A 26,447-nucleotide genomic window follows, 5' to 3' on the forward strand; every position below is an offset into this window, starting at 1 on the left:
GGCAGGCTCTTCTGATGTTCTTATGAAGACCTTGGCCTCCATGCCCTATTTTTGGCCCTCCAGAGGAAATGTTTGGCCACTGTGAGACAGGATCCTGGACTAGAAGGATCACTGGTCTGACCCAGTAAGGTTTTTCTGATGTTCTTATGAAGGCCTTGGCTTCCATGCCCTGTTTATGGCCCTCCAGAAAAACTGTTTGGCCACTGTGTGAGACAGGAGGCTGGACTAGATGGACCACTGGTCTGATCCAGCAGGGCTCCCCTGATGTTCTAATGGCAATCCTGTAGGGTTGCCAAGGCACAGCAATCCAGTTTTCATTGGTGGTCTCCCATCCAAACACTAACCAGGTCTGACTCTTCTTAGCTTCCAAGATGGGGCCAGCCTGGGCCATCGAGGTCAGGGAATCGCACTCTGTACCTCTGTAAAGGAGTATTCGTGGTGGTCAGCTGCTCCGCTGGTTCCCAGCATGGGGTAGGCGTTGGGTTGGTTGCTGCCTCTTTCTTTCTGGTAGTTGTATTTCAATTGCTGGTTTTAAGGGAAAATAGGGGTTTAGGGGATTGGATTGTTTTTACTTTCTAACCCGCCACGAGCTGGCTTAGCCGAGTGTGGCGGATAATAAATCCAAATAAATAATAATAATAATAATAATAATAATAATAATAATAATAATAATAATAATAATAATAATACCCCAGTTGCATTGCACCCTAATGCAGATTATGTGTTCAGCAGCACAACGCAGCACACCCGGCTTTCTCAGCCCTCCATTTCGCAAAATGAATTTTTATTACGGATACCGAGAAGACATAATTGTGGGTATTTGGTGACGGCACAGCACAGTCGTAGGTTACGGTTACAAAGTAATCAAATGCCTTATTAGAATTATAATTTGCAATCAATGAACTCCTGCGCAACAGAGGCTGTAAGGAACACGATTCCAGCAGAGGGGGAAGACAGACGACCCTTTCGGTGACATAATTTTGGCAATAAATTAAACCAACGTCCTTGTGATTAGGCAAAGGAAAACAGAACGTTTAGGAGAAAGCGGCAGGTGGCCAATGAGGACCCAGCGGAGGGGGGGGGGCGTCGCAGGATGGATCTCCGGCAACAAGGCCGGAGGAGCCGGCAGAGAGATTTCCCTCTCTGCTTGACTTTCTACAGACACCGGTAAGTGGGTTTTACGAGCTGCCCTCGGATGTGTGATTTTCAGCGTAACGAGGTCCAGGTCTTGGCCGCCTGGACTGAACGGCGTTGTCTGCCGGTCTTGATTTGGCCCTTCTGGCTTTGCAATCTCTTTCCCTCTCCGCCTGCCCCGTAAACGGGCCGCTGGATTGCTCTCGAAGGAAGCGGCCTGTTCTGCTGCTGGAATTGGAGTTGATGGATTGGCGCTCGGTGCGGAGAGACCTTTACCCTCCTCTGCCAGCCGTGCTCTGCAAGGGACATGAAAAGAAGGGGGGGGAGAGGAAGGGATGATGTTAGAAAGCAGAGATAGCGGAGGGCTGAAAGCGGCTGAAAGGCTGCCCAGCAGAATGCCCACCCAACAGCAGAGCTGTTCGCACAAGGACATCTCCTTCTCCATCCACAAACAATCCAGATTTAACACAGGAGCGCCCAACCAGTGTTCTGGAAAACCCTGGGGTTTCGTGGGAGCTCCCCAGGGGTCACATGGCCTTCCCCAGAAGTTCGTCTGCCAGCTGATATCACTAGACGTCACTGGAGTCCACTCCCCCTGTTTCTCTACAGGCCTAATATCTTTCTCCACAATGGACACATGGTCAACCATTGTTAAAAGGTAAAGGTATCCCCTGTGCAAGCACCGAGTCATTGGCCATTCTGTGAAGAGGCAAGCCACCGCTTCCGGGGATTCCCGAAACCTGAACAATATTTCAGGGGATCCTTCAGGGTTGTTGTGTGGGCAGTGCATGTGTGCTTCCATGGAAGAACAACAAGGTAACAATTTATTATTACATATACTAGTATGAAAGCCCGTTTTAAAAATGGGCTTTGAAAGGGGCGGCAGGCAGGAGGGCATGAGAGGGTGGCCGTATCTCCCTTTGGCCCGCAAAGCAGGTGAAAGGGAGTGGAAATCCCCCCCCCCACCGGTGGTGACAGGGCTTTGCCGCCCACAGGGAGGCCACAACCCCCCCCCCCCGGCTCCCTCCCAGCAGGAGCATACCTGCGGGCCTCAAAGCCCTGTCGCTGCCTCTCTCCTCGTGGGCGACAATGGAGGCCGCAGCCACAAGGCTTCCAACAGGCAAGGAGGGAGGGCGGGAGCTGGAGGGGGAGGGCCAATCAGGGTGGACCTGGACAGACAGGGCCTGGACAGTCTCCTCCCAGGGGGTTGTTTCCCAAATATATAAGGGAGCGAAATAGTGTTAAGAATAGAGTTGGAAAGACAGATAACAAACCCCTTACAACAACTTAGAAAAGTCTGAGGAAGAGTGCTTGCACTCGAAAGCTCACACCTTGAATAAATCTTTGTTGGTCTTGAAGGTGCTGCTGGACTCTGGTTTTATTATTACAAAAACTGTGCCAGAGGCGAAGTATACCTAGACTATGACTCCCCCTCCCCCCCGGCAGGCCAAGGATTAGTTAACAAAACACACAAAATGACACAATCCGTTCGGGTAAAGGTGGTGTGCAAACTATGCTGGAGTGAACGGGATACATCCGCGACTCTCAGGGGCTTTCCGCACCGGGATCCTTGTAGCAAATTGTTTGCTGAACGAAAAATCGCCATTTAAAATAGTGCAATTCGTCATTATGCATACCTGACTTTGTAGTGGAATCCAGTTGCGTTTCTATCGTTTCCCACAAGCTTCCAGTCTCAGCAAAAATCGCTAGACAGGAAGCGCTATTGCCGAGCTCGTCCCGCCCCTGGCCGTCAAGCAGCCAATGGGCAGCCATTAGCATGCTCCCAAACAGCCCCTTTCCCTTTAAGAAAGGTTTTTTTTTTAAAAAAACACACCCATTGCAACGAATATGTGTTGATTCGTTGCAACGGAGAGACCCATCAGCTGGCAGGTGTGCTTGAGCTGTCGTTTCATCGTTGCCACGCTCCCCCCAAGTGAAAAAAAAAATCCCCCCCCTCACGGGCCCGATTTTCGGCCGAAAACAGTGTAAAAAATAAAGGGAAAATACATCAGCAAACGGGCTTCTCTGTTGTTTGTGCTTAGTGACTAAACAGCTCTGGGGAGGGACTGAAGCCGGGGAAGCCTCTAAACAGGCTTGCTGGTGGGTTGAACTTCGCTCGCTCGGAGAAAAAAAAATGGCGATCGCTTCGCCGGAAGATCAGAGGAGAGAGCCAGGGGGAGGGACTTTGTAGAAACCACAACAATGGTAATGCACAGAATTTTCCCGCTAGTGTTGCAGATTGGTTGCAGGAGTGTAGCGCTTTCCGGAGGGTGAATCCACTTTTGGGGATTTCCCTGAAAGCACTACAAGGAAGCGCTTTTTGCGGATCGGTTTCAGGTGTGTGGCAGATTGTCAACGACGTTGTGCATAATGGCAAATCAGTAGCGTTTTCAATTGGCAACCATTGTGCGATTTTGAAGGCGTGCGAAAAGCCCCTCAGGCTTTTCAAAGAGGCTTATGAAGAAGAAGAAGAAGAAGAAGAAGAAGAGTTGGTTCTTATATGCCGCTTTTCCCTACCTGAAGGAGTCTCAAAGTGGCTTACATTTGTCTTCCCTTTCCTCTCCCCACCACAGACACCCTGTGAGGGAGGGGAGGCTGAGAGAGCCCTGATATCACTGCTCGGTCAGAACAGTTTTATCAGGGCCGTGGCGAGCCCAAGGTCACCAAGCTGGCTGCATGTGGGGGAGTGCAGAATCGAACCTGGCATGCCAGATTAGAAGTCCGCACTCCTAACCACTACCCCAAACTGGCTCTCCAGTTATGCAAGCGGGGCAGGCAGGGTGCCGTTCTCTCGCCATCCCCGCCTTGGGAAGGACGATCCCGCCTCCCATCAAGAAGGGCTCGGTTACGAGTCACACCCTTCACGTGAAAACGCAGGCACAAGTAGCCTGTCTGTTGACTGCAGGGAATTCGGAATCTCTCCTGTGGACAGGCGGAGAGGAATTGGGGAGGGGAATCATAGAAATAGAAGCAGAAGCCCTGGGGTCTTCCCTCTCCCTCAAGCCTATGTATTTTTTCCTCTCCTTTAGCAACTACTTGTTTCTGAGGGTCGAGATGGGGGAGGAAAAAGGTCAACAGCATCCAAAAGGAACAGAATCTGCTAAACAGAGATGAACTGGAGGGGGGGGGGAGAAGTGGCTTCCGACCTGCGATCCCTTCCACCTTTCTCTGCCTGCCTCCGGCGGAACGTCAGAATTCTCGGCGAGAGCCTGGCTAATTTGTGCTTTCTGTTCAAGTCACGTCCGTCCGTAACGTGTATCCAGGCTCTTTGGTTATAGATTCTGCTGCACCCGACCGGCTTGCCAGCAATCGCTACGAGGCTGAATATTCGACACCCTATACATTTAAACACTGCATAAATTAACATCAGGTCTTTTTTTAGGCGGTGTGGGGGTGGGGAGAGAGGCTGTGAGTGAGGAAGCAGAGCCCTGATGCTTTCCCTTTCGGAAGCTGCCAGGTGAGCGCAGGCATCCAGGTGTCTGCCCATCAGTTGGAGATTGCTGACTACAAGAAAAGTCATCTCCATGGCAAGGAAGGCCCGGTGTGGCAGTGAGAAGATTGTACCATGCAAGTTTGTGTGTTTGTGTGTGTGTCCCCATGTTTTAGAAGCAGTGGCAGCTACGTTTGCAACGTTCTGTTAATTGCTCAGAAGACTTGCAAATTGTTGGGATATTGCCCTTGGCTAAAAAGAAAATTGTTATAGAATCATAGAATCCTAGAGTTGGAAGGGGCCATACAGGCCATCTAGTCCAACCCCCTGCTCGACGCAGGATCAGCCCAAATTTATGTGCCGCGCTGGCTTCACGCCGAACAGCCAAACGCAAGGGAAGCGTGTCAGAGCACCATGATGATGAAGCATCCCCGTCTGGTTTTCAGAGCAATTTGAAAGAGTACCAAAAGTCGGGATGCTAGAGAAGCCAGCTAGAAGTCCAAGAAATTAGACGTAGGTAAGAACACATCCGGGAGAAATGTGGCGAAATGGAGGCGACCCACAGAAGCCCCAGTGCTAACTTGGAGGAGGAAACCCACCGGTTTCTGCAATCTCCCAATTTACATACAAAGACAAAAGACTGCGGAGGGGGAAAAAAAGAGACACCTGCAGACATCCCAAGTTTTGGGTTGCTCAACACACGAAGCTGCCTATAAGAACCAACTCTTTTTAATTAATGTTTCTTTCAGCTCTGACCATTGTTTTAGGCAGGGGTAGTCAAACTGCGGCCCTCCAGATGTCCATGGACTACAATTCCCATGAGCCCCTGCCAGCGAACGCTGGCAGGGGCTCATGGGAATTGTAGTCCATGGACATCTGGAGGGCCACAGTTTGACTACGCCTGGTTCTAGGTGTGCATAAATGCAGATTCCGAAAAGGGCAGTCAGAATCTCCTCCTCCTCAGTCTCTGAGGATAACCCAGCCTCTCTCTGGCACGACTTTGATGGGGAGAAAAAAATATCACTTCCGTTTATCAACTGCCTCGAGAAAACTTCAGGTAAAGATTTAACTCCAGATACGGGGTGATGTCAAAGCCGTCAATATTAGCAGTTCAAGAAGGTTTTTCTAAGGGAGCCGAGAGATTACGCAGTGCCGGAGGAGGACCAGGCCGACGGCGGTGAGAGGCGAGCCGATTGCGATCCTGGCAGGAAGGAAAAGGGAGTCCATAAATTCAATTTATGAACAGGACAAAGAGACTTCGGCTGATCCAGCCGTCTCCCTCCCCACCTGGGGAAAACCAATTTCTTCCTATGTCCGCTTTGCTCCCCTGGGCGGCTTGTCCCACCCCACCGCCTTTCGTTGGCCACCTTGGAGTGGCTGAATCCCGCTCTGTTTATTGGTTCCCCTGATATGGATTCTGCCTTTCTGGATCACAGGCCCATCTTATTCTGCTGGTTTAAAATATTATTTTGTTCGGTCTTTACATCTACGAGCTGGTAAAAAAAAAAATCACATTTCCTACTAAGGTGTGAGATGGCAGGACGGTTCTGCACGACGGCAGGCTGGGTCAGACCACCTTGGAATAAGAACAAAAACGAGAGCCAGTTTGGTGTAGTGGTTAGGAGTGCGGACTTCTAATCTGGCATGCCGGGTTCGATTCTGCACTCCCCCACATGCAGCCAGCTGGGTGACTTTGGGCTCGCCACGGCACTGATAAAGCTGTTCTGACCGGGCAGTAATCTCAGGGCTCTCTCAGCCTCCCCTCCCTCACAGGGTGTCTGTTGTGTGGAGAGGAAAGGGAAGGTGATTGGAAGCAGCTTTGAGACTCCCTCAGGTACAGAAATGTGGCATATAAGAACCAACTCTTCTTCTCCTGATTCTCCACTCCCCCAACTGCAGCCAGCTGGGTGACCTTGGGATCTCGACAGCACTGATAAAGCTGTTCTGACCGAGCAGTGATTTCAGGGCTCTCTCAGCCTCACCCACCTCACAGGGTGTTTGTTGTGGGGAGAGGAAAGGGAAGGCGATTGTAAGCCACTTTGAGCCTCCGTCGGGTAGGGAAAAGCGGCATATAAGAACCAACTCTTCTTCTTCTTCTTCAAAAAGAGGCCATGTTGGATCTGGCCAATGCCCCATCCGATCCAACGCTCAGTGTCGTACAGTAGCGATAACCAGGGGCCGTCGGGAGCAGAGCCTCCAGTAGCCCTCCCACCAAGTACCAAGAAGACAGAGCATTATTGCCCCCGGACAATGTGTTCCATTGATGCCTTGTGGCTAATAGCCACAGATGGAGCTCTGCTCTGTATGTTTAGCCAGTTCCCTCTTGAAGCTGGCTGTGCTTGTAGCCACCATCATCTCCTGCATATGAACATAAGAGAAGCCACATTGGGTCAATCCAATGGCCCATCCAGTACTAACCTCTGTCACACAGTGGCCAAAACCCAGGGGCTATGAGGAGGTCCACCAGCAGGCCCAGAACTCCTGAGGCCTTCTGACTGTAGCCTTCCCCCAAGCACCAAGAATTCAAAATATCACTGTCCCAGACATAAGAACACAAGAGAAGCCATGTTGGATCAGGTCAATGGCCCATCCAAACCAATATTCTGTGTCACACAATGGCCTGAACCCAGGTACCACCAGGGGTCCACCAGCAGAGCCACAACTCTAGAAGCCCTCCTACTGCTGCCTCCCAAGCACTAAGAATACAGAAGAAGAAGAAGAAGAAGAAGAAGAAGAAGAAGAAGAAGAAGAAGAAGAAGAAGAAGAAGAAGAAGAGTTGGTTCTTATATGGAACTTTTCTCGACCTGAAGGAGGCTCAAAGCAGCTTACAGTCACCTTCCCTTCCTCTCCCCACAACAGACGCCCTGTGGGGTGGGTGAGGCTGAGAGAGCCCTGATATTCCTGCTCGGTCAGAACAGTTTTATCAGTGCCGTGGCGAGCCCAAGGTCACCCAGCTGGCTGCATGTGGGGGGAGTGCAGAATCGATCCCGGCATGCCGGATTATAAGTCCACATTCCTAACCACTACACCGAACTGGCATCACTACCCCACGCAGTGTTCCATCTAGACCTTCTGGGTAATGGGCACATTTGGACCTCTGCTCCTTATCCAAGGTATATATTAACCTTCCCATGCACTCTGACCACATTCGGAGGCCCAGCTTTGGTTGCCCCAGGTATCTGGGGCTAGACTGGTGGAATGTGAGAAAAGGCCTTCTTGGTTGTGGCACCACATCTTGGGACCTGCCTCCCCAGAGAGATTTGTCTGTCTTCCTTTACTGGCGTCTATCACCAGCGGGGGGAGACATTTTTAAAACTATTTATATCAGGGGTAGTCAACCGGTGGCTCTCCAGATGTCCATGGACTACAATTCCCATGAGCCCCTGCCAGCAAAGGGAATAGGGAATTGTAGTCCATGGACATCTTGAGGGCCGCAATTTGACTACCCCTGATTCATATATTTTAAAAGTTTTAGAAGTGTTTCAAATGATAAATTATATATCTTGGTTTTATGTGGATTGTTACCAAGTCTATGTTGTGTACCACCCCAAGGTCAACCTGTCACTAGAAGGCGGTATCAAAGCTTCAAAACCAACCAACTAACCAACATAAATAAATAAATACATAAATAGTTGATTCTTTTGCAATGTATGGCTGCGAAAGTTGGACCATAAGGAAGGCCGAGCGTCAAAGAATTGAGGCTTTTGAACTCTGGTGCTGGAGAAGACTCTTGCGAGTCCCTTGGACTGCAAGGTGAACAAACCGGTCAGTCCTAGAGGAGATCAGCCCTGACTGCTCCTTAGAAGGCCAGATCCTGAAGATGAAACTCCAATACTTTGGCCACCTCCTGAGAAGGAAGGACTCCCTGGAGAAGAGCCTAATGCTGGGAGCGATCGAGGGCAAAAGAAGAAGGGGACGACATAGAATGAGGTGGCTGGATGGAGTCACTGAAGCAGTCGGTGCAAACTTAAATGGACTCCGGGGAAGGGTAGAGGACAGGAAGGCCCGGAGGATCATGGTCCATGGGGTCGCAATGGGTCGGACACGACTTCGCACCTAACAACAACAACAAGTTGATTCTTTACCAGAGATGCCAGGAGTTGAACCTGGAGCCTTCTGCATGTAAAACATAGGCTCCTCCACTAGGCCACAGTCCCTCCCCTCCTCGAATATAGAAGGGAAGACATCTTATGAACTAGAAACCTCTAGGGAAGGATGGGGTGTAAATTAAAAATTAAATTAATAAAATTTCTCTTGGCATCTGCGCCAAGTCACCAATGTCTTCACCTGGTAGAATCAATCCCCTCTAGAAAACCAGCTTTCTCAACCACGTCAACACTGATTAGTCCTTGGATGGGAGACCTCCAAGGAAGTCGAGGGTCGCTAGGCGGAAACAGGAAACGGGAAAACCACCTCTGTTCATCTCTTGCCTTGCAAACTCTATGGCAAGGGGTAGCCAAACTGTGGCTCTCCAGATGTCCATGGACTGCGATTCCCATGAGCCCCGGCTAGCATTATGCTAGCCGGGACTCATGGGAATCCTATGGGATTGCCATCATTTAGCTGCAACATGCAAGTCAAAGGAACTAAGCCAGACATTTCAGTTTACCAGATCTGAGCAAGAACGTTAATGAGAGGCTGTTCACAGGGCCATGAGTTGGAAGAGACTTGACAGCACGAGCACAGACACACAGCGGGAAGTGCAGAAATGAGCTAAGCAACACATTCCATGAACAACTTTAGCAAACCCACAATACAGGGGCGATGATATGGAAAGCACCGTGATGAGGACTAGTCGAATGTGGAAGGGGGGGGGGGGAAGACATTTGCACGATGGAATTGGAGAAAGTAGGATCAGTGCCTGAAGAAGGAGAGAGCAACTTTCCAGCATGCCCCCCCCCGGTGTGCCCTGACCTCCCCCCACACTGCTTGGCCCTGAGTGGAGGCAATCAAATAAAAAATTATAGATCCCCATTAGCCTCTGTTTTTTGGCAGCAGCTGAGGCAGAGTTGCAGGAGTGGGGAAGAGGGCGACACTGCAGAATGTCAAGCGTACAACTCAAAAACTTCAACTAAAGCGAAAACACGCACATGCAAGGGGGCCCGGGGAGGCAGGCAGGCGGGCAACAGCCGTGCAGCCATGAAGAGGCCATAATCGGCCCTTTCTGTCTCTCTGCCTCGTGCCTCTGGTCTCTGCCAGCCGATTGTGTCCTCTTGAGAGACTCCACAAAGTCAACTTGGCCAGCTGCCTTGGAAACCATTACAAAACTGGCGTGTCCCGGATCTGCAGACATGCAAAGCGAGCGAACGGTAGCCGTACAAGCAGGAGCGTGGCTTCTGGCCCCGCAGGCCCGCCAGGGACGCTCTCTGAGAGACAGCGGGCCAGCTCTGGCGGAAATGGAATTAAAACAAGAGGAGGAGGAGGAGGAGGGTAATTTATAAAGCATCAACGCCAGCAAGCCGAGCGGACGTGTGACCGACCGCCTTTGCTGGCAATGCGACCGTGGAGAAGCTGGAGGGCTTCCAGGGGGGAGTTCTCCCGTTAGGGCGCTGCTAGAAACGGAGAACAGCAATGCTGCAGCCCATGCCTTGTTGCTGGCCTGTGAGGTGGGCATCCGCTGGGGCCCAAAGCTTCTTCCAGGGCCCTGCCACTGTCCCTGCACCCTCTCATGCACACCCGCTCTGCTACCGAGGCACGCACTCCCCCCCCCCCGCCTGCTTGCTTTCAAAGGCTGCCCATCCTGTGCTTTCGGGTGCCCAGGCTGCCTAGCACCACCTAGAAAGAGTGCGCAGGGGTGCAAGCCATGCTGCCGATGGTTGCGCTCCCAGCCTCACACATGGTCTAGAGTTGGCGTGAAGAGCCAGTGGCTGAACGTGGGTCCTGGGAGGGCTCTTGAGTAGGCAGAAGGCAGCAGAGAGTACGTGGGAGGGGCAGGAAGCGAGGTGTGTATGGGAGTCCTGGGGGGGGGGGGCAGAGGAGACAAGGGGGCTCTCTGAAGACATAGAAATCTAGAGCTGGAAGGGATGCCAAGGATCACCCAATCCAGCCATGCCCCACGCAATGAAGGAAATTCATAACTGTCAATATTCAGAAAACACAATCTGTTTGCTACTGGCTATAGAACAATAATATACAGAAGAAGAAGAAGAAGAAGAAGAAGAAGAAGAAGAAGAAGAAGAAGAAGAAGAGTTGGTTCTTATATGCCACTTTTCTCTACCCAAAGGAGGCTCAAAGTGGCTTACAATCACCTTTCTTTTCCTCTCCCCACAACAGACACCCTGTGGGGTGGGTGAGGCTGAGAGAGCCCTGAGACTACTGAAGAAGAAGAAGAGTTGGTTCTTATATGCCGCTTGTCTCTACCCAAAGGAGTCTCAGAGCGGCTTCCAATCGCCTTCCCTTTCCTCTCCCCACAACAGACACACAACCCTGGGGTTTCTTCACAACCCTGGAAGGGTTTCCTGAATGGGTGAGAGTTAATTCATTTTCCATACATATTTTATATTGGTCATGTCGACCCGCCCCTCCATAAAGTGGCCAGTGATGGGCCTGGAGGGGGGTGAGAAGGGGAGGGGCCCCAGGTGGGCGTGTCCACAGCTCTGCTTCCCAACCATATTCTGCACGATTGCACCCCTTCTGGGTTTTCTCGAATCCTGAAGAACATTTCAGGGGTTTCTCGATGGTAAAAAAGTTGAGAAAGGCTGATCAAGATTATCCAAGACGTGTGCATGGACACCGAAGCTTACACCTTGAATAAAACTTTGTGGGTGTTAAAGGGGCCCCCAGATTCAAACTTTGTTCTGCTGCTTCAGTCTTACCCACCTGAATCGATTAGCTGGATAGAGTTTGACTCACACCCGCCCAAACAGAAGTGAAAGGAAGCTGCAGGGTGGGCGTGCCCTTGCTCTCAGGTAAAAAGGAAACCCTCCTGGAACAACTAAAGCCCCTCCCAAAAGGTCAGGAGAGATGCACAGCCATGGGCTGAAGAGAGTGCAGACTAATTTTGCGCAGAAAGGCGGACATGGCTCAAACGGCCACCTATTATGGTCAAGATCCCCAGCTAATTTTAGCAAGATTTGTAAAGGGCTATGGAATTTAAAGAAAGGAGATCTATAAATTGAGTGCAGTTAAGCGAGTAGGAAGGAAATAATGCTTTCCACTGTGAAGGATGAATGCAGGGACGACTGAACAAAATACTGGACAAAATTAACTTAGTGGTAATTGAATCAATTCTAAGACACACAGAGCCAAATTTAAAGTGACAGGGACCATGGGGCCTGCCTGGGCTATTTCCGCTCCCAAGGGGAAGGGATAAGAACTTCTAGGGTTGCCACCCACCCAATCTGGATTGGAGTCTCACATTAATTTTTTGTATCCCACTTTTTAATCATAGAATCATAGAATCAAAGAGTTGGAAGGGGCCATACAGGCCATCTAGTCCAACCCCCTGCTCAACGCAGGATCAGCCCAAAGCATCCTAAAGCATCCAAGAAAAGTGTGTATCCAACCTTAATACCTGAAGGAGTCTCAAAGTGGCCTTCCCTTCCTCTCCCCACAACAGGCGTCATGTGAGTTAGGTGGGGCCGAGAGAGCACTGACAGAACTGCTCTGTGAGAACAGAACCATCAGGGCTGTGACTAGCCCATGGTCACCCAGCTGGCTGCACAGGGAGGAGTGGGGAGTCAAACTCGGGTCTCCAGCTCAGAGGCCGCTGCTCTTAACCCTGACACTAAACCTACAACTGCTTCGAAAATGACTGTGGAGGGCATGGGATGGACCGCTGACAGCTGCAATGTTTAATTTAGATCGCAGTAGTAGAACAATAACAAAGCATAAAAGAAGTGGTGTCATAAACAGTGAAATCCAAGAAGGTGCAAAGAACCTCTAGAGCAGTGGCCCCCCAACCATCCCCCCAAGGGATGGCGCTGCTGCCTGAACCTCTGCTCCACTTGCTTTCCCGCTGGCGCCTCTGACTTCCTGCCACCCACTGGGGGGCACTGCCAGCAGCTTCACAGTGCCACACCGAGGGGGAGCCCCAGCCATGGCGGCCGCTGGAGAGCACCAAAGGTGAGCCAGTGGCAGAGTGGCAGGGCAGCCCTTGAGGCAGCAGCTGGGGAGGAGGACGAGGAGGAGCCACGGCCCGGTACCGACTGATCTACGGACCGATACCGGTCTCCAAACCGGGGGTTGGGGACCACTGCTCTGGAGCAGGGCTCCCCCAACCTTCTGAAACTGCAGGCTCATTTGGAACAGTAGACGTGGCATGGTGGATGCAATAACAGAATGGCTCCTGCAAAATGGCAGAGTAGGTCCTTACATTGGGGGAAGCTGCTGCTAAAGCACCAATAAAAAAACAGTTAAAAAAATCTGCCCACCCAATCAAGTCTCCAGCCCTACTTGTCTCCACCCACTTCTCTAAAAATACTTGGTGGGTGCGAGAAAACGTGTCTGTCAGCGTCACGGGGCCCATGGGCCCCATGTTGGGGACCCCTGCTCCAGAGCCCTACTCAACAGATTCCTTCTGCCCCTTTGCGGCTCTTCCGGACTCACCTGCTTGGCATGGCTGACGCACTTCAAGTACTCGCTGGCCAGGACTGAGCAGCTGAGCGTCTGCTGAGAGTTCTCCTGGTAGCACTGGAGGATTTTGTCCTGCAGGTTGGCACAAACCGGGTGAGACTCGTATCGCCTGCACGGGAGAAGCGGGAAGGGAACAAAACGTGCTCAGTTAGAAGAAGAAGAAGAAGAAGAAGAAGAAGAAGAAGAAGAAGAAGAAGAAGAAGAAGAAGAAGAAGAGTTGGTTCTTATATGCCGCTTTTCCCTACCCGAAGGAGGCTCAAAGCGGCTTACAGTCGCCTTCCCATTCCTCTCCCTTAGAAGTCACAAAGCACCACTGAACTGCACCTGTTAACTGGAGTTTTTGCTCCACATTTTGCGTTTAACGTAAGTTCAAGAAGCAAGTGAGGGATTCCATTTCTGACAGCAGCAAATACTCTAATGGTCTTCTGTTTTTTTTGAGCCTGCAGGCACCTTTGGGACTTGGACACAGGGCGGTGGGCGCTACCACAAAATGGCTGCCACAGGAGGCGGAGACAATCACAAAATGCTAGGGAGTAAGGGTATTTATTTATAACTCTCATGGTACCTCTTCCGCATTTCAGGCAGATGCTCTCTTTAACAGGATGCCTTTAAAGCTGCACAGCCAATCAGAAGTTCCCATGATGCCCTGCCAGCAGCACAGACAACTGGAGAGCCACCCCTGCCCCTGCCCCACGTGGTTTGGGATCAACATACCTCCCCCTCCCTGTTTTTTATTTTTAAAAAGGTAATGCATCAATAAAAAGTAGCTACAAATACAGAAAACTGATATAGCAAATCTCTATGAATAGCTCTGTTAGGCAATACTTTTCTTCCAGAGAAATATTGGAGAACTGGATGCCAAATAGAAGAAAACTTAGTTTGGATTAGTTAAGATTGACCATATTACCAGCCTACTTAGCCATTACAAAATGATGTCAAAGTTTTTTATGCCATAATTCTAAGGTGGGAGGGATTCGGATTTTTCCATAATGTCACCGCTGTTAATTGAACAACAGCAAGGATCAACACCAGTGAAGGACCACCTACTCCCTTTAGAGCCTGTCTCTCCCCCCCCCCCAAGTAATCTTTGAAGGCCCTGTTCCAGGTGCCCCTGCTTTCTGAGATTTGTTGTTGTTGTTAGGTGCGATGTCGTGTCCGACCCATTGCGACCCCATGGGCAATGATCCTCCAGGCCTTCCTGTCCTCTGCCATTCCCCGGAGTCCGTTAAAGTTTGCATCAACTGCTTCAGTGACTCCATCCAGCCACCTCATTCTCTGTCGTCCCCTTCTTCTTTTGCCCTCGATCGCTCCCAGCATTAGGCTCTTCTCCAGGGAGTCCTTCCTTCTCATGAGGGGGCCAAAGTATTTGAGCTTCATCTTCTTTCTGAGATTAGGTAGATGGAAACCGGGACCGGGCCTTTTTGGTCGTGGCTCTCCCCAGGGAGATTCATGCATCCCCCTTATGTTGCACTCTTTCTCCAGCTGCTAAAGGCTTCTTGTATTTCAGCTGACGTTCCCAAGCGATCCTTCCTTCCTAACCTTAGGAAGGTACTGAGTGTCTTAGTTACTGAATGTATTTTAACTCCACTCTGGGTTTAGCAATGTTCCTTTTAATGGTTTTGAAAGCGCCATTTTATCACCTTTGTTTTAAATGGCTAGCCTCCTCGGTTATGTGTGTAAAGGCAGAAAGGCACACCTCGAAAATGATTGTGATGATGATAACATTAACAATAATATCACCCCCACGATCAGATGTTACACCGGTTTTCTGCACACGCCTGATTACCTATTTTTCAGGCAGATGTCCGAGTACGGATGCTTTAAAGAATTAGATTTTGAAAATAACACAGTATTCTTCATGGCTCATTTCTTAAAATGGGAATTCGTAAAGGCGGCCGATGAGTCTGGTTCTCTAGGGCAAGCAGGATACGAGCCTTTCAAAAACTCACGCAGTTTGATTCGTTTCCGTCCGGGGGGCTAGATCCGAGTGACCTCCGGGAGGAGATTAACGGCTCCCTGTGCGGCTCCGCAAACAACAGGCCCGGTGTGTTCGGAGGAGAGTTAACAGAGTGCAACGAGAGAAATAATAACTAGAAATGAAACTTATCTGCTTTTCGAGTCATTTACTCTTGGTGCTGATAGGGCACCGTTTTCTTAAACTTGGCCATGAATTTCTTAATCAAACATTACAGTGCCGCGGGGTCAGCACAACGGATGTGGGAGAACTGCATGCGCTGGGGCAGAGGTAAATAAGCTGCCTCCACTTTTTGCTCTGTAAACTAAGGGTTGTTTTAGAAGAAGGGGTGGTTTTTATACCCTGCTTTTCACTTCGTCAAGGAGTCTCAAAGCGGCTGGCAATTGCCTTCCCATTCCTCTCCCCACAACAGACACCCTGTGAGGTGGGTGGGGCTGAGAGAGCCCTGAGATTACTGAAGAAGAAGAAGAAGAAGAAGAAGAAGAAGAAGAAGAAGAAGAAGAAGAAGAAGAGTTGGTTCTTCTATGCCGCTTTTCTCTACCCGAAGGAGTCTCAAAGCGGCTGGCAATCGCCTTCCCTTCCTCTCCCCACAACAGACACCCTGTGAGGTGGGCGAGGCTGAGATAGCCCTGAGATTACTGAAGAAGAAGAAGAGTTGGTTCTTAGATGCTGCTTTTCTCTACCCGAAGGAATCTCAAAGCGGCTGACAATCGCCTTCCCTTCCTCTCCCCACAGCAGACACCCTGTGAGGCGGGTGAGGCTGAGAGAGCCCTGACAGAACTGCTCTGTAAGAACAGCCCTAACAGGACTGTGACTAGCCCAAGGCCACCCAGCTGGCTGCATGTGGAGGAGAAGGAGGAATCAAACCCGGCTCTCCAGATTAAAAGCTGCCACTCTTAAACACAACTGTAAAAATTGTGACTGCCCCAGCTGGCTGCAGGAGAAGGAGGAATCAAACCCGGTTCTCCACATTAGAGGCTGCTACATGAAGCTGGCTCTCTTGGGTTGACAGCTTTGGATTTGGAGTAAGTCTCTAGCCAGGACATTCATGTGTGCCATCAAGTCTTTTGAGGCAAGTGAGAAGCAGGGATGGTATTCCATTGCTTGCCTCTGTGTTGTCTTTCTTGGCAGTCACCTGTCCAAGTCCCAAGATGTTTTCAGAAAGCCAGAAGAGAAAGCATTCCACTTTCCCCTCATTTTGGCTGAATCACAGAATCATAGAGTTGGAAGGGGCCATACAGGCCATCTAGTCCAACCCCCTGCTCAATGCAGGATCAGCCCTAAGCATCCTAAAGCATCCAAAAAAAGTGTGTATCCAAACCTTTGCTTGAAGACTGCCAGGGAGGGGATGTCACAATGACTGATGTGGATACATGAGAGCTAGTTACTGCTTCCCCTCCTCTGCCCCAAAGCCTGGTAACCACTTTAATGGACTTATTGAACAAGTCTGGTGTCATGCAAATACCCAGAGCAAACATAGAACCCAAACCTGTAATTGCAAGCAACATAATCAAGAAACCCTGATGAACGCTGGCATTCACACGGTATTTGTTCGTCCAGGAATGAACAAATAGAAGCCAAGGTTTTTCGAGGGCTCCGTGACTTGCCAGCCTCTTCTAATCTGAACAAACCAATATGTTTTGCCACTTCAGCGGCTTTCCAAGGTTGGCTCATTTGTTCTTTTGAGAGAGTGAGAGAGAGAGAGAGAACAAGATTGCAGTCAGCAGTTCAGCTGCTGTCAGATCCAAAATTAACTCAACTCGTTCTGTCCTGACAATCTAGTTTAGGCTCCCTGTAACAGAACTGAGGAAAGACACAGGGAGCAATCCTCAGAATGTGTCTTCCAGGAGTAAAACCTGTTCAATACTTCTGAACAGCTCTGATTAGGATTGCCTCACTGTTAAATCTAATCTGGATTACCTAAAGTAATCTTGATCCAAAAGAATCAACTTCTTTTTTTTCAGAGGCCTACCGTAAAATAGCTAGATTCAGGTCCAGGAGCATCTGAGAGACCAACAAGTGATGAAGGGCAGGGGTAGTCAACCTGTGGTCCTCCAGATGTCCATGGACTACAATTCTCATGAATTGTAGGGGGCTCATGGGAATTGTAGTCCATGGGCATCTGGAGGGCCGCAGTTTGTCTACGCCTGGTCTATCAGATGAGGATGCAGCCTGGCAGCCCCTTGAAGCATTCGCTGGCAGGGGCTCATGGGAATTGTAGTCCATGGACATCTGGAGAACATCTGGACAGCAAATGCTGGCAGGGGCTCATGGTAGTCCAAGGACATCTGGAGGACCACAGGTTGACTACCCCTTATGTAGGGGATGTCAGTGGTGATACTTTGGTTTTAAATTTCTCCCAATCTGGGGAGGGATTTAATGGAAGCGGGTAGTGTGCCTGCCTTTGGAAGGCATTTAAAGAGTGTCCTGCGTATTACTATCAGCTGTTATGTGGGGTGCTCTTTAAATGACTTCTCAATGCCTTTGCAGGCAGAGCTAAACAGCTGATAGTGACAGGTGCAGTGTAAAGAAGGCATTTAAAGAGTGCCTTGCCTATTACTGCCTATCAACTGTTACGCAGGGTGCTCTTTAAGTGACTTAAGATGGCTGCAAATTTTTCCCAATCTGGGGAGGGATTTAAAGGAAGCGGGTGGCGTGCCTGTCATGTCCAGCTATTATGCAGAATGCTATTTAAATGACTTCTCTTTGAAAGGCATTTAAAGAGTGTCCTACTTATCACTATTAGCTGTTATGTGGGGTGCTCTTTAAATGGCTTCTCAGCGCTGCCTGCAAAGACATTGGAAGCCATTTAAAGAGTGCCCTGCATAACAGCTGAATGATAGGCAGGGCACTTTTAAATGCCTTCCAAAGACTTTGCAGGCAAGGCTGCCTGAAAAGCCTTTGGAAAGCATTTAAAGAGTGTTGCACCTGTCACTATCAGCTGTTATGTGGGGTGCTGTCTGGAAAGGCTTTCAAGTCCCTTAAGGAGCACCCTGCATAACAACCAACAATGACAGGTTCAGCTGATTGGTGGGCACTCTCTGTCCCCCTTAGGAAGGGGAGCATGTGCAAAAAACCATCCCAAACTTTTAAAATTCAGCCATATCAATTCGGCTGGACCAGAAATGGTGAAAGCTGCTTTGGATTTGGACTGAATCCTAAACAGTTAGATTTGTGTGTGTGTGTTTGTGTGCATACCTGCTGGCAACCCTAGGCATACACTGGGAGCTTTGATTCTTGAGATCGTATATTTTAAAACTCTTATTTGTCTCTAAGGTGCTATGGACTTGAAACTAGCTCTTATTTTTTTCAGTTACACTGAAGCAGATTTACTTGGAAATGCCTTTTTTCTGGCCCTCTCTCGTGTGGCATTTTAATAAGGTCTGCTCCCTTTGGGTGGCAAGGAAGTCTTACTGACAGGTTAGAACAACCCCAATGATTGCAGTCATGGGAGGCCATGCCTCCTGTCTCTCTACCATCATCATCCAGGGGATGGGAGGACGCAAGTTCAGCTTCTGTCCCCCGACCAATGAAAATCACCTGTCTTTCAACCTGTCTTTTGTCCCGTTATTCTGAAAACCAGTACAGGAGCACGCACATCTTTACATTATAAGCAGAGCAAATACATTTGCTAGCTATTAAGCGCACCATTAAAGTCAGAAAGGGACACGCATCAATGAGCATTAATATCACAGAGATACTTATTTTAATAGCAGCCTAGGATGAGTTGTATTATGCCAGAGCAGAGGTCCCCAAGGGGGCACCCGTGGGCACCATGGCAGGCAGTGATACCTTTCCTGAAGCCCACCAAAAAATGTTTAGAAAGTCTGTGTGGACATGTCAGGCTTCGGCTTAACAGAGTTTCTAAAAATGTGTCACCTTCTGTGTTCCATAACCATTGTTTTATTTGTATTATAAGCTGTCTTCCTTCCAGAAGGTAGAAAGGCAGCTAAAAGGTGTTTTAAACGAACAAACTGAATTTCTGGCTGTCAGATTAAGCAAAGGTTGTTTCAGTGGCAGCTTGCCACCCCAGTACTGAGTTTGTTCTTTCTCACCTCCCTTCTCCCACGTTGAAAGTAGATTGAAAAGTGTGTCGTTTAATGCAGGGGTAGTCAACCTGTGGTCCTCCAGATGTCCATGGACTGCAATTCCCATGAGCCCCTGCCAGCAAACGCTGGCAGGGGCTCATGGGAATTGCAGTCCATGGACATCTGGAGGACCACAGGTTGACTACCCCTGGTTTAGCGTATGTGAAAGCGTATCAGGCGAGGACCAAGTTAGAGGATTAGACCAGGGAGTCCCAGGTTCAAATCCCACTTTCCCCCTGGAAGCTCAATGGGTGGTCTTGCGCCAGTCACACCCTCTAAGCATAACCTACCTCACAGGGTTGTTGTGAGGACAAAAAAGAGGAGACTGATGGAAGCCACTACGGTTTCCTCACTACGAAGGAAGGTGGGGGTATAAATGTAATTTAAAAAAATGCTCAAGTGTAACTACATAATATGCTTTCTAGTGATGGGGATGTGCCTTTGCTAGGATAGTTAAAGAAAGGCAGTACAAAAGTGTGTGAAACATAACACTACTATGTGTTACATGTGAACTGTGCATAATACATGTAGGCTAGATATCAGGAAAAAAATGTTTCACAGTCAGAGTAGTTCAGCAGTGGAATAGGCTGCCTCAGGAGGTGGTGAGCTCCCCCTCACTGGCAGTCTTCAAGCAAAGGTTGGATACACACTTTTCTTGGATGCTTTAGGATGCTTAGGGCTGATCCTGCGTTGAGCAGGGGGTTGGACTAGATGGCCTCTATGGCCCCTTCCCACTCTAGGATTCCAGGAGTCTAGTTCAGCAGTGGAATAGGCTGCCTAAGGAGGTGGTGAGCTCCCCCTCACTGGCAGTCTTCAAGCAAAGGTTGGATACACACTTTTCTTGGATGCTTTAGGATGCTTAGGGCTGATCCTGCGTTGAGCAGGGGGTTGGGCTAGATGGCCTCTATGGCCCCTTCCAATTCTATGATTCTGTGATTCCTACTTAGGTACTTAATACTTTGAACTGGGGGCAAGCCACTTGTATCAACACAATCCCCTTCATACAGAGCAGTGATCCTGGTGTAATCGGCAAAAATGATCCTGTGACCAGGAAGTATGACGAATGAACCTGCTCTTAACCAAGGTGATTTTTCACCCCATACTTTTTGGAGAGCAGCAACGCATGGAGTTGAAGGGGTTGCCCAGAATTCTCCACAGTCTCTCTAAGGAAGCTAAAGAAAGAAAGATCACCTGAGAATCTATATGCTTCTGTTCCCTCTGAACTTGCAGGCAAGGGATTGAGATCATAAGAACATCTGAAGAGCCCTGCTGGGTCAGACAGTGATCCACCTAGTCCAGCATCCTGTCTCACACAGGGGCCAACCAGTTCTTCTGGAGGACCAACAACAGGGCAGAGAGGCCAAGGCCTTCATAAGAACCTCAGAAGACCCCTGCTGGATCAGACCAACAACCCATCTAGTCCAGCAGAGCCAACCAGTTCCAGTAAAGGTCCAACAACAGGGCATAGAGACCGAACCTTCATAAGAACATCAGTCCTCCTGGATTAGAGAAGTGGTCCATCTAGTCCAGCATCCTGCCTCACACTGTGGCCAACCAGTTTCTCTGCAGGGTCAGCAACAGGGCAGAGAGCCTGAGGCCTTACACTAATGTGTAAGGAACTGGGACTCAGAGTTTTACTGCCTCGGAATGTGGAGGTTCCCTTTAGTCCTCCATGAACATCCTTCCAGGAGACCCTTTGAAGCTGAATTGAAACTGTGTTGCTTCAGATGAAACACAGCTCCCCTGTATAATTCCGCATACGTTCAGGAAAGTGCCTAAACGTTGCCGCTTTGTGTCTCTGCACAGTGAACAAGCGTAGTCCTTTGCATGCACCGCAACACGGCTCAAACAAGTGGATGCAGAGCTGCACGTGGAAGAGTCTCGCCTCCGCATTTCAAATGGCCCAGTTGCATCCTGGGAGATGCACCGTTCCCCCTTGTGAGGATTGAAGTCTGCTGATAATTGACGAGGCCTGCAGCGGCCTTGGCACCCAAGTGGTGTGTGTAAGAAAAGCATGGCGCGCAGCAGCACGTACGCACTGTGCATGACTTATGACTCACTGCCTCTCATGATTCACCAGGTCTAATGAAACATAATGGAAACCCTGCCGCAGATTGCTAATAAGGTTGGTTCGGGGAGGCACGGCAAGGAAAGCAATTAGCCTAAACTTAGAATTGGGCCTGGGTAGTTCAAATGAGGTAATCCAGAAGACAGGTTCTCCCCCCCCCCCCCCACACAGCAGTGGGGACAGTAATAATCTTAATGGAGGCATCTGACCGATTGTTATCAGAACCGGACTAAGTGTTGGCACAGTTTGACCACGTGAAGGTGGAGCAGAGCTGCTTAAACCAGTGGTTCTCCACCTTCCTAATGCCGTGACCCTTTAATCCAATTTCTCCTGTTGTGGGGACCCCCAAGCATCAAATTATGCAAGGGTTCTTTTGCAGAAATTAAACCGAGACTGACCAATGGTGCGAAGATCCATTGTTCACGAGTGTATATAGATTGGGTTTTTTCCGGGGGTTTCTCCGTTCAGTTCTGCCTCTTGTCCCACCATGCCGATCTCGCTGTTTTCCGCTGCTCCAGACAGATGAACGCTCTATCTCGATTTACCCCACAAGCCTGTTGTGTAGCTGATTCTGTGAAGGTTCAAGGGGGTGGCAGGTGACAGTGGAGGAGCGAGAGGGTTGTGAGTGTCCTGCATAGTGCAGGGGGTTGGACTAGATGACCCAGGAGGTCCCTTCCAACTTTAGAATTCTATGATTCTAATTCAAAAGAAATTCCGTCTAAACCTCCGGAAGAAGTTCCTGACAGTTAGAGCGGTTTCTCAGTGGAACAGGCTTCCTCGGAAGGTGGTGGGTTCTCCATCTTTGGAGATTTCTAAACAGAGGCTGGAGAGCCATCTCATGGAGAGGCTGATTCTGTGAAGGTTCAAGGGGATGCAGGTGACAGTGGGTGAGCGAGAGGGTTGTGAGCATCCTGCACAGTGCAGGGGGTTGGAATAGATGACCCAGGAGGTTCCTTCCAACTCTAGGATTCTACGATTCTAAATTCCGTCTCAAGCTCCAGAAGTTTCTCAGTGGAACAGGCTTCCTCGGGAGGTGGTGGGTTCTCCATCTTGGGAGATTTTTAAGCAGATGCTGGATCGCCATCTGACAGAGAGGCTGATTCTGTGAAGGTTCAAGGGGGTGGCAGGTGACAGTGGATGAGCGAGAGGGATGTGAGTGTCCTGCATAATGCAGGGGGTTGGACTAGAGGACCCGGGGGGGGGGGTTCTTTCCAATTCTATGATTCTATGAATGTTTTCTCCTCCACATCTGGCCAGGTCAGGTACTGAAGATCACATCTATGACTTGCCAAAAGAACAGGAGCACAGCTTGCAGTCCCTGTTTTCCCAGGTGAAACATTCCAAGACCTTCACATCACCCAGGCAGAAGGATACCAATTTGGGAAACGGAGGCAAATTTAGTTATTTTAGCCAAATTACTCTGATCACAGCTCTGTTTAGGGTTATTGGGAGGGGGCGTGCTCATTCAGCTGCGTGTGCCTCAGGAGTTAATAATTCAGAGAACAATTCAAAGCACATGCATTACTTCCGAGACAAAATAAATCTTTCAAGATGACAGTCAATATCACAGCACCTAGGGGGACTCCGGTTTCCTGCATGTGCATTACAGGTTTTCGTTGATTTTTATAATTTCTTTTTCTTCAGCGGGGGAGGTGAAATTCATTGCGTTTCCCAGTAGAAGAGGAATATCTATCTGCCCCCCTCCAAGCTCCAGAAGAGGAACCCAAGCTGACCGTGTTGGAAAGTCCATTGTGTTGAAGTCACAGAATCACAGAGTTGGAAGGGGCCATAGAGGCCATCTAGTCCAACCCCCTGCTCAACGCAGGATCCACCCAGAGCCTTCCAGAGTAGGTGCAATCTCTGCTGCCTGGAAAGAGTCTGTGTTAGGGGGGGGGACGGGGAAGAGCTGCCCTCTCCCAAGCCCTTTAATATCTGGTTGGAAGCTATCACGGGGAAGGCGAGTGCATGTCCACCCCACACCTGCCCCCCCTGGGCTGCCTGGAACTGGCTGTTAGACAGAGAGCAAGTGAGGGGTAGATGAGTCCACCCCACACCACCCTCCCCAAGCTGCTTGGGGCCGGCTGCCACCTGTCATCAGGGAGAGCAAGTGCAGGATGGCGAAGCTACCTTGTCCCCACCCTCCCTGAACTGCCTGGAGCCAGCTATCAAGGGGAGAGTGAGTGGGGGGGTGGGGGGAGTCCATCCTGCACCTGCCCTCCCCGAACTGTCTGCAGCCGGCTGCCTGCTCACATCAGGGAAAAGAGCTCGGGCAGCTCTTTGCCTGCTTTCCCAATCCTTAAGCAGCTGGCTGCTGGCTTGAATCAGGGAAGGGATGCACCGGAGAAGGCAGGGGGAGGCACTGAGAAGTCGTGCCAAGCAGCTGATCCATCATGATCAGCTGTTTGGAGGGACCTTCAAATGCCTCCTTCCTTTCTCATGCAGCGGAGATGTTCTCTGCTGCCTCGGAAAGAGGGGGAACAGTGGAAAAAGTTGGACCCTATCGGATTCGACCTGAGAGATCTGAGAAAAATGTTTCACAGTCAGAGTAGTTCAGCAGTGGAATAGGCTGCCTAAGGAGGTGGGGAGCTCCCCCTCACTGGCAGTCTTCAAGCAAAGGTTGGATACACACTTTTCTTGGATGCTTTAGGATGCTTTGGGCTGATCCTGCGTTGAGCAGGGGGTTGGACTAGATGGCCTCTATGGCCCCTTCCAACTCTATGATTCTATGATTCTATGAATCCAAAAGAGTCTGAATTTATTCCCTATGAAACATTTGTTTTCCCAAGAATTCAGGAATGACCAGGATAAGCTGGGAAGACAGCGTTAAAACCGTGGAGAATTCTGCTAAGACAGCTGTAAACTGAGGTTCTATTATTTGGGCACATATCTAGACCTTTTTTTCAACATGGTTCGGTGTGTCCACGGAGACAAGAACTTGGTGAAACACAGTTTCAACGGGGTCTTTGTGTGGACAACACTGTGACATCTGAAATAAGAAACTGACAGCAATTTTGTAAAATTTGCCTGCATTTTTTTAAGCATTTGAATTTAATATTTTTGGAAAAAACATTTTTGATTTTAAACTCGCCAGGTTCTGTCAGCAGACCTCCTGACAAAGCTCCCCCTCCCTCCTTGGAGCTGCAGGTTGGGGGAGGATGTCAGTCCTGGCTTTGGGACAGGAAGTGACATCATAACCTACTGGGAATTTTAAAAATCTCTTTGGCAAAATGACAGCAATCTTTTTTTAGTCCGGTGGCACCTTTAAGATCAATGAAGTTTTATTCTGGATATATGCTTTCATGTGCAGGCATGCTCCTTCAGCTATACTGAAACAGAAGCCACCAACCCTTCCATATAGGTAGAAGGTGTGGAGCGGGTAAACAGGAAGGACTAATTAAGAGTCAAGATGCATAAAGAAGTGAGTGGCTGACGGTTAAATTGGAACATGAGAAAAATTCAACCCAGTGGATTTATTTGGCAGTAAGTTTCCACTGCTTCCTTAGGATCTCTACGTTCTCGTGATCCATCCAGACTGCCAAGGAGTCGTAGCTAATTTCACGGCGGCTGCCTCCTTCTCCCAAATCAGCCAGTTGAGCTTGGTGGAGGAAAACTTTTTCGATAGACAAGTGCCGGGTTCAGCTGGAACTGCATCCAAAGCCATGTCACTGGTGTCTCCTTGGACAACAAATTGCTTTTGGGGATTGGGATGGACAGGAAGTGCTCGAATGTTGTCTGATACTCTTTGGACCGCTGCAGTTTGTTTCTTAGGCACTTGACTCTCTGCCCTCTCCCCTTCATCATTAAAAGAAATGTAACGGGAATGGGAACCTGTGCAAAGTTTGTCACAAAATGCCGGTATAAATATAGTACAGGTGGAATGACGTCCTAGAATGTCTCTGAAGGTGAGCTGTGACTCACAAAAGTTTATACCCTGGCATAGGTAAAGGTATCCCCTGTGCAAGCACCGAGTCATGTCTGACCCTTGAGGTGACGCCCTCCAGCGTTTTCATGGCAGACTCAATACGGGGTGGTTTGCCAGGGCCTTCCCCAGTCATGACCGTTTACCCCCCAGCAAGCAAGCTGGGTACTCATTTTACCAACCTTGGAGGGCTGAGTCGACCTTGAGCCAGCTGCTGGGATCGAACTCCCAGCCTCATGGGCAGAGCTTCAGACAGCATGTCAGCTGCCTTACCACCCTGCGCCACAAGAGGCTCTTTATAGGGTTTCTAGGATTTCTATGATCCTATGATCTACGATTCATTGCACCCTAAAATGTATACCCTTATTGTTAAATAAAGTCCCCTGCATGGCTTTACACTCTGTGGGCACTGATTTGTTGGTGATTCATGGCCCAAGAGAGGCATGACTGGCCTCAACCAGGTCCAGGGCCTTTTCGATCCTGGACCCAACCTGGTGGAATGAGCTCCCAGGTAAGCTGCGGGCCCCTTATCATGGATGCTTTAGGGTGATCCTGCACTAAGCAGGGGGGTTGGACTGGATGGCCTGCATGGGCCCCTCCAAATTCCACGATTCATTGCACCCTACCTAGTACTCTGGAGATTGCCAGCTAAGGGCTGTGCCCCCTAGGCTTCTGCTTGTATGGCAGAGGTAACAGGTTGGATTTACAGGTGCAGAGAATTCACTAGATTCAAATTACAGGAGCGTGTAAAGAAAACCAGGCAAAGAAAGAAGAAAACTAGGCTGCCTGCTTCTCAACACCACTGGATACCAAACCATTGGACAAGCGGGGTCGTAAATGTCAACAGACAAGAATAGTAGCACCAAGGTTGTTATTTTGGTCAAGATGACAGAACGCCAGCCGGCCAAGACATTAAGAGGAGCTATATAAAAGAAAACTTTCAGTAAAAGTGAAGCATCTTTGCTACAGAGTCTTTTTAAGGGAAGCATATGGCTCATTATATTCTCAAGGCCTCCACAAACTGATCCCCTTTTAGCAATTTCAAAGCCACGTTTCAAAAGGATATCTAAAGTCACCCTAGTAAACCAAACAGCCCTTCCTTATAATAGAGAGAATTGGAGCCAGCTGAGGAGGCATCGATCCCATCCCATAGGACTGGATATCATTAATTGTCCCCAAATGGTGTGAAGGAACAATGGTCAACTCTCCCGGCGCTTTTATGCTCACAGAACGGACCGATTGCTTCTGCCACAGCGTCT

General features: G+C 49.5%; 1 protein-coding gene across 1 annotated transcript in view; it reads right to left on the reverse strand.

Annotated features, from left to right (window-relative positions):
* Positions 1–767: 767 nt before the first annotated feature.
* CHCHD3 (coiled-coil-helix-coiled-coil-helix domain containing 3) overlaps positions 768–26,447 on the reverse strand; it is a 273,988-nt gene continuing 248,308 nt past the window's right edge. The window contains exons 7-8 of the mRNA XM_077340353.1: positions 13,112–13,247; positions 768–1,430 (exon numbers count right to left, since the gene is read on the reverse strand). Of these exons, the coding sequence (XP_077196468.1) occupies positions 1,407–1,430; positions 13,112–13,247 (160 nt within the window). The 3' untranslated portion in view covers positions 768–1,406. The remainder of the gene's footprint in view (positions 1,431–13,111; positions 13,248–26,447) is intronic.

The sequence above is a fragment of the Paroedura picta genome, chromosome 5 (genome assembly GCF_049243985.1).
Source record: "Paroedura picta isolate Pp20150507F chromosome 5, Ppicta_v3.0, whole genome shotgun sequence".
Lineage (NCBI taxonomy): Eukaryota > Metazoa > Chordata > Lepidosauria > Squamata > Gekkonidae > Paroedura > Paroedura picta.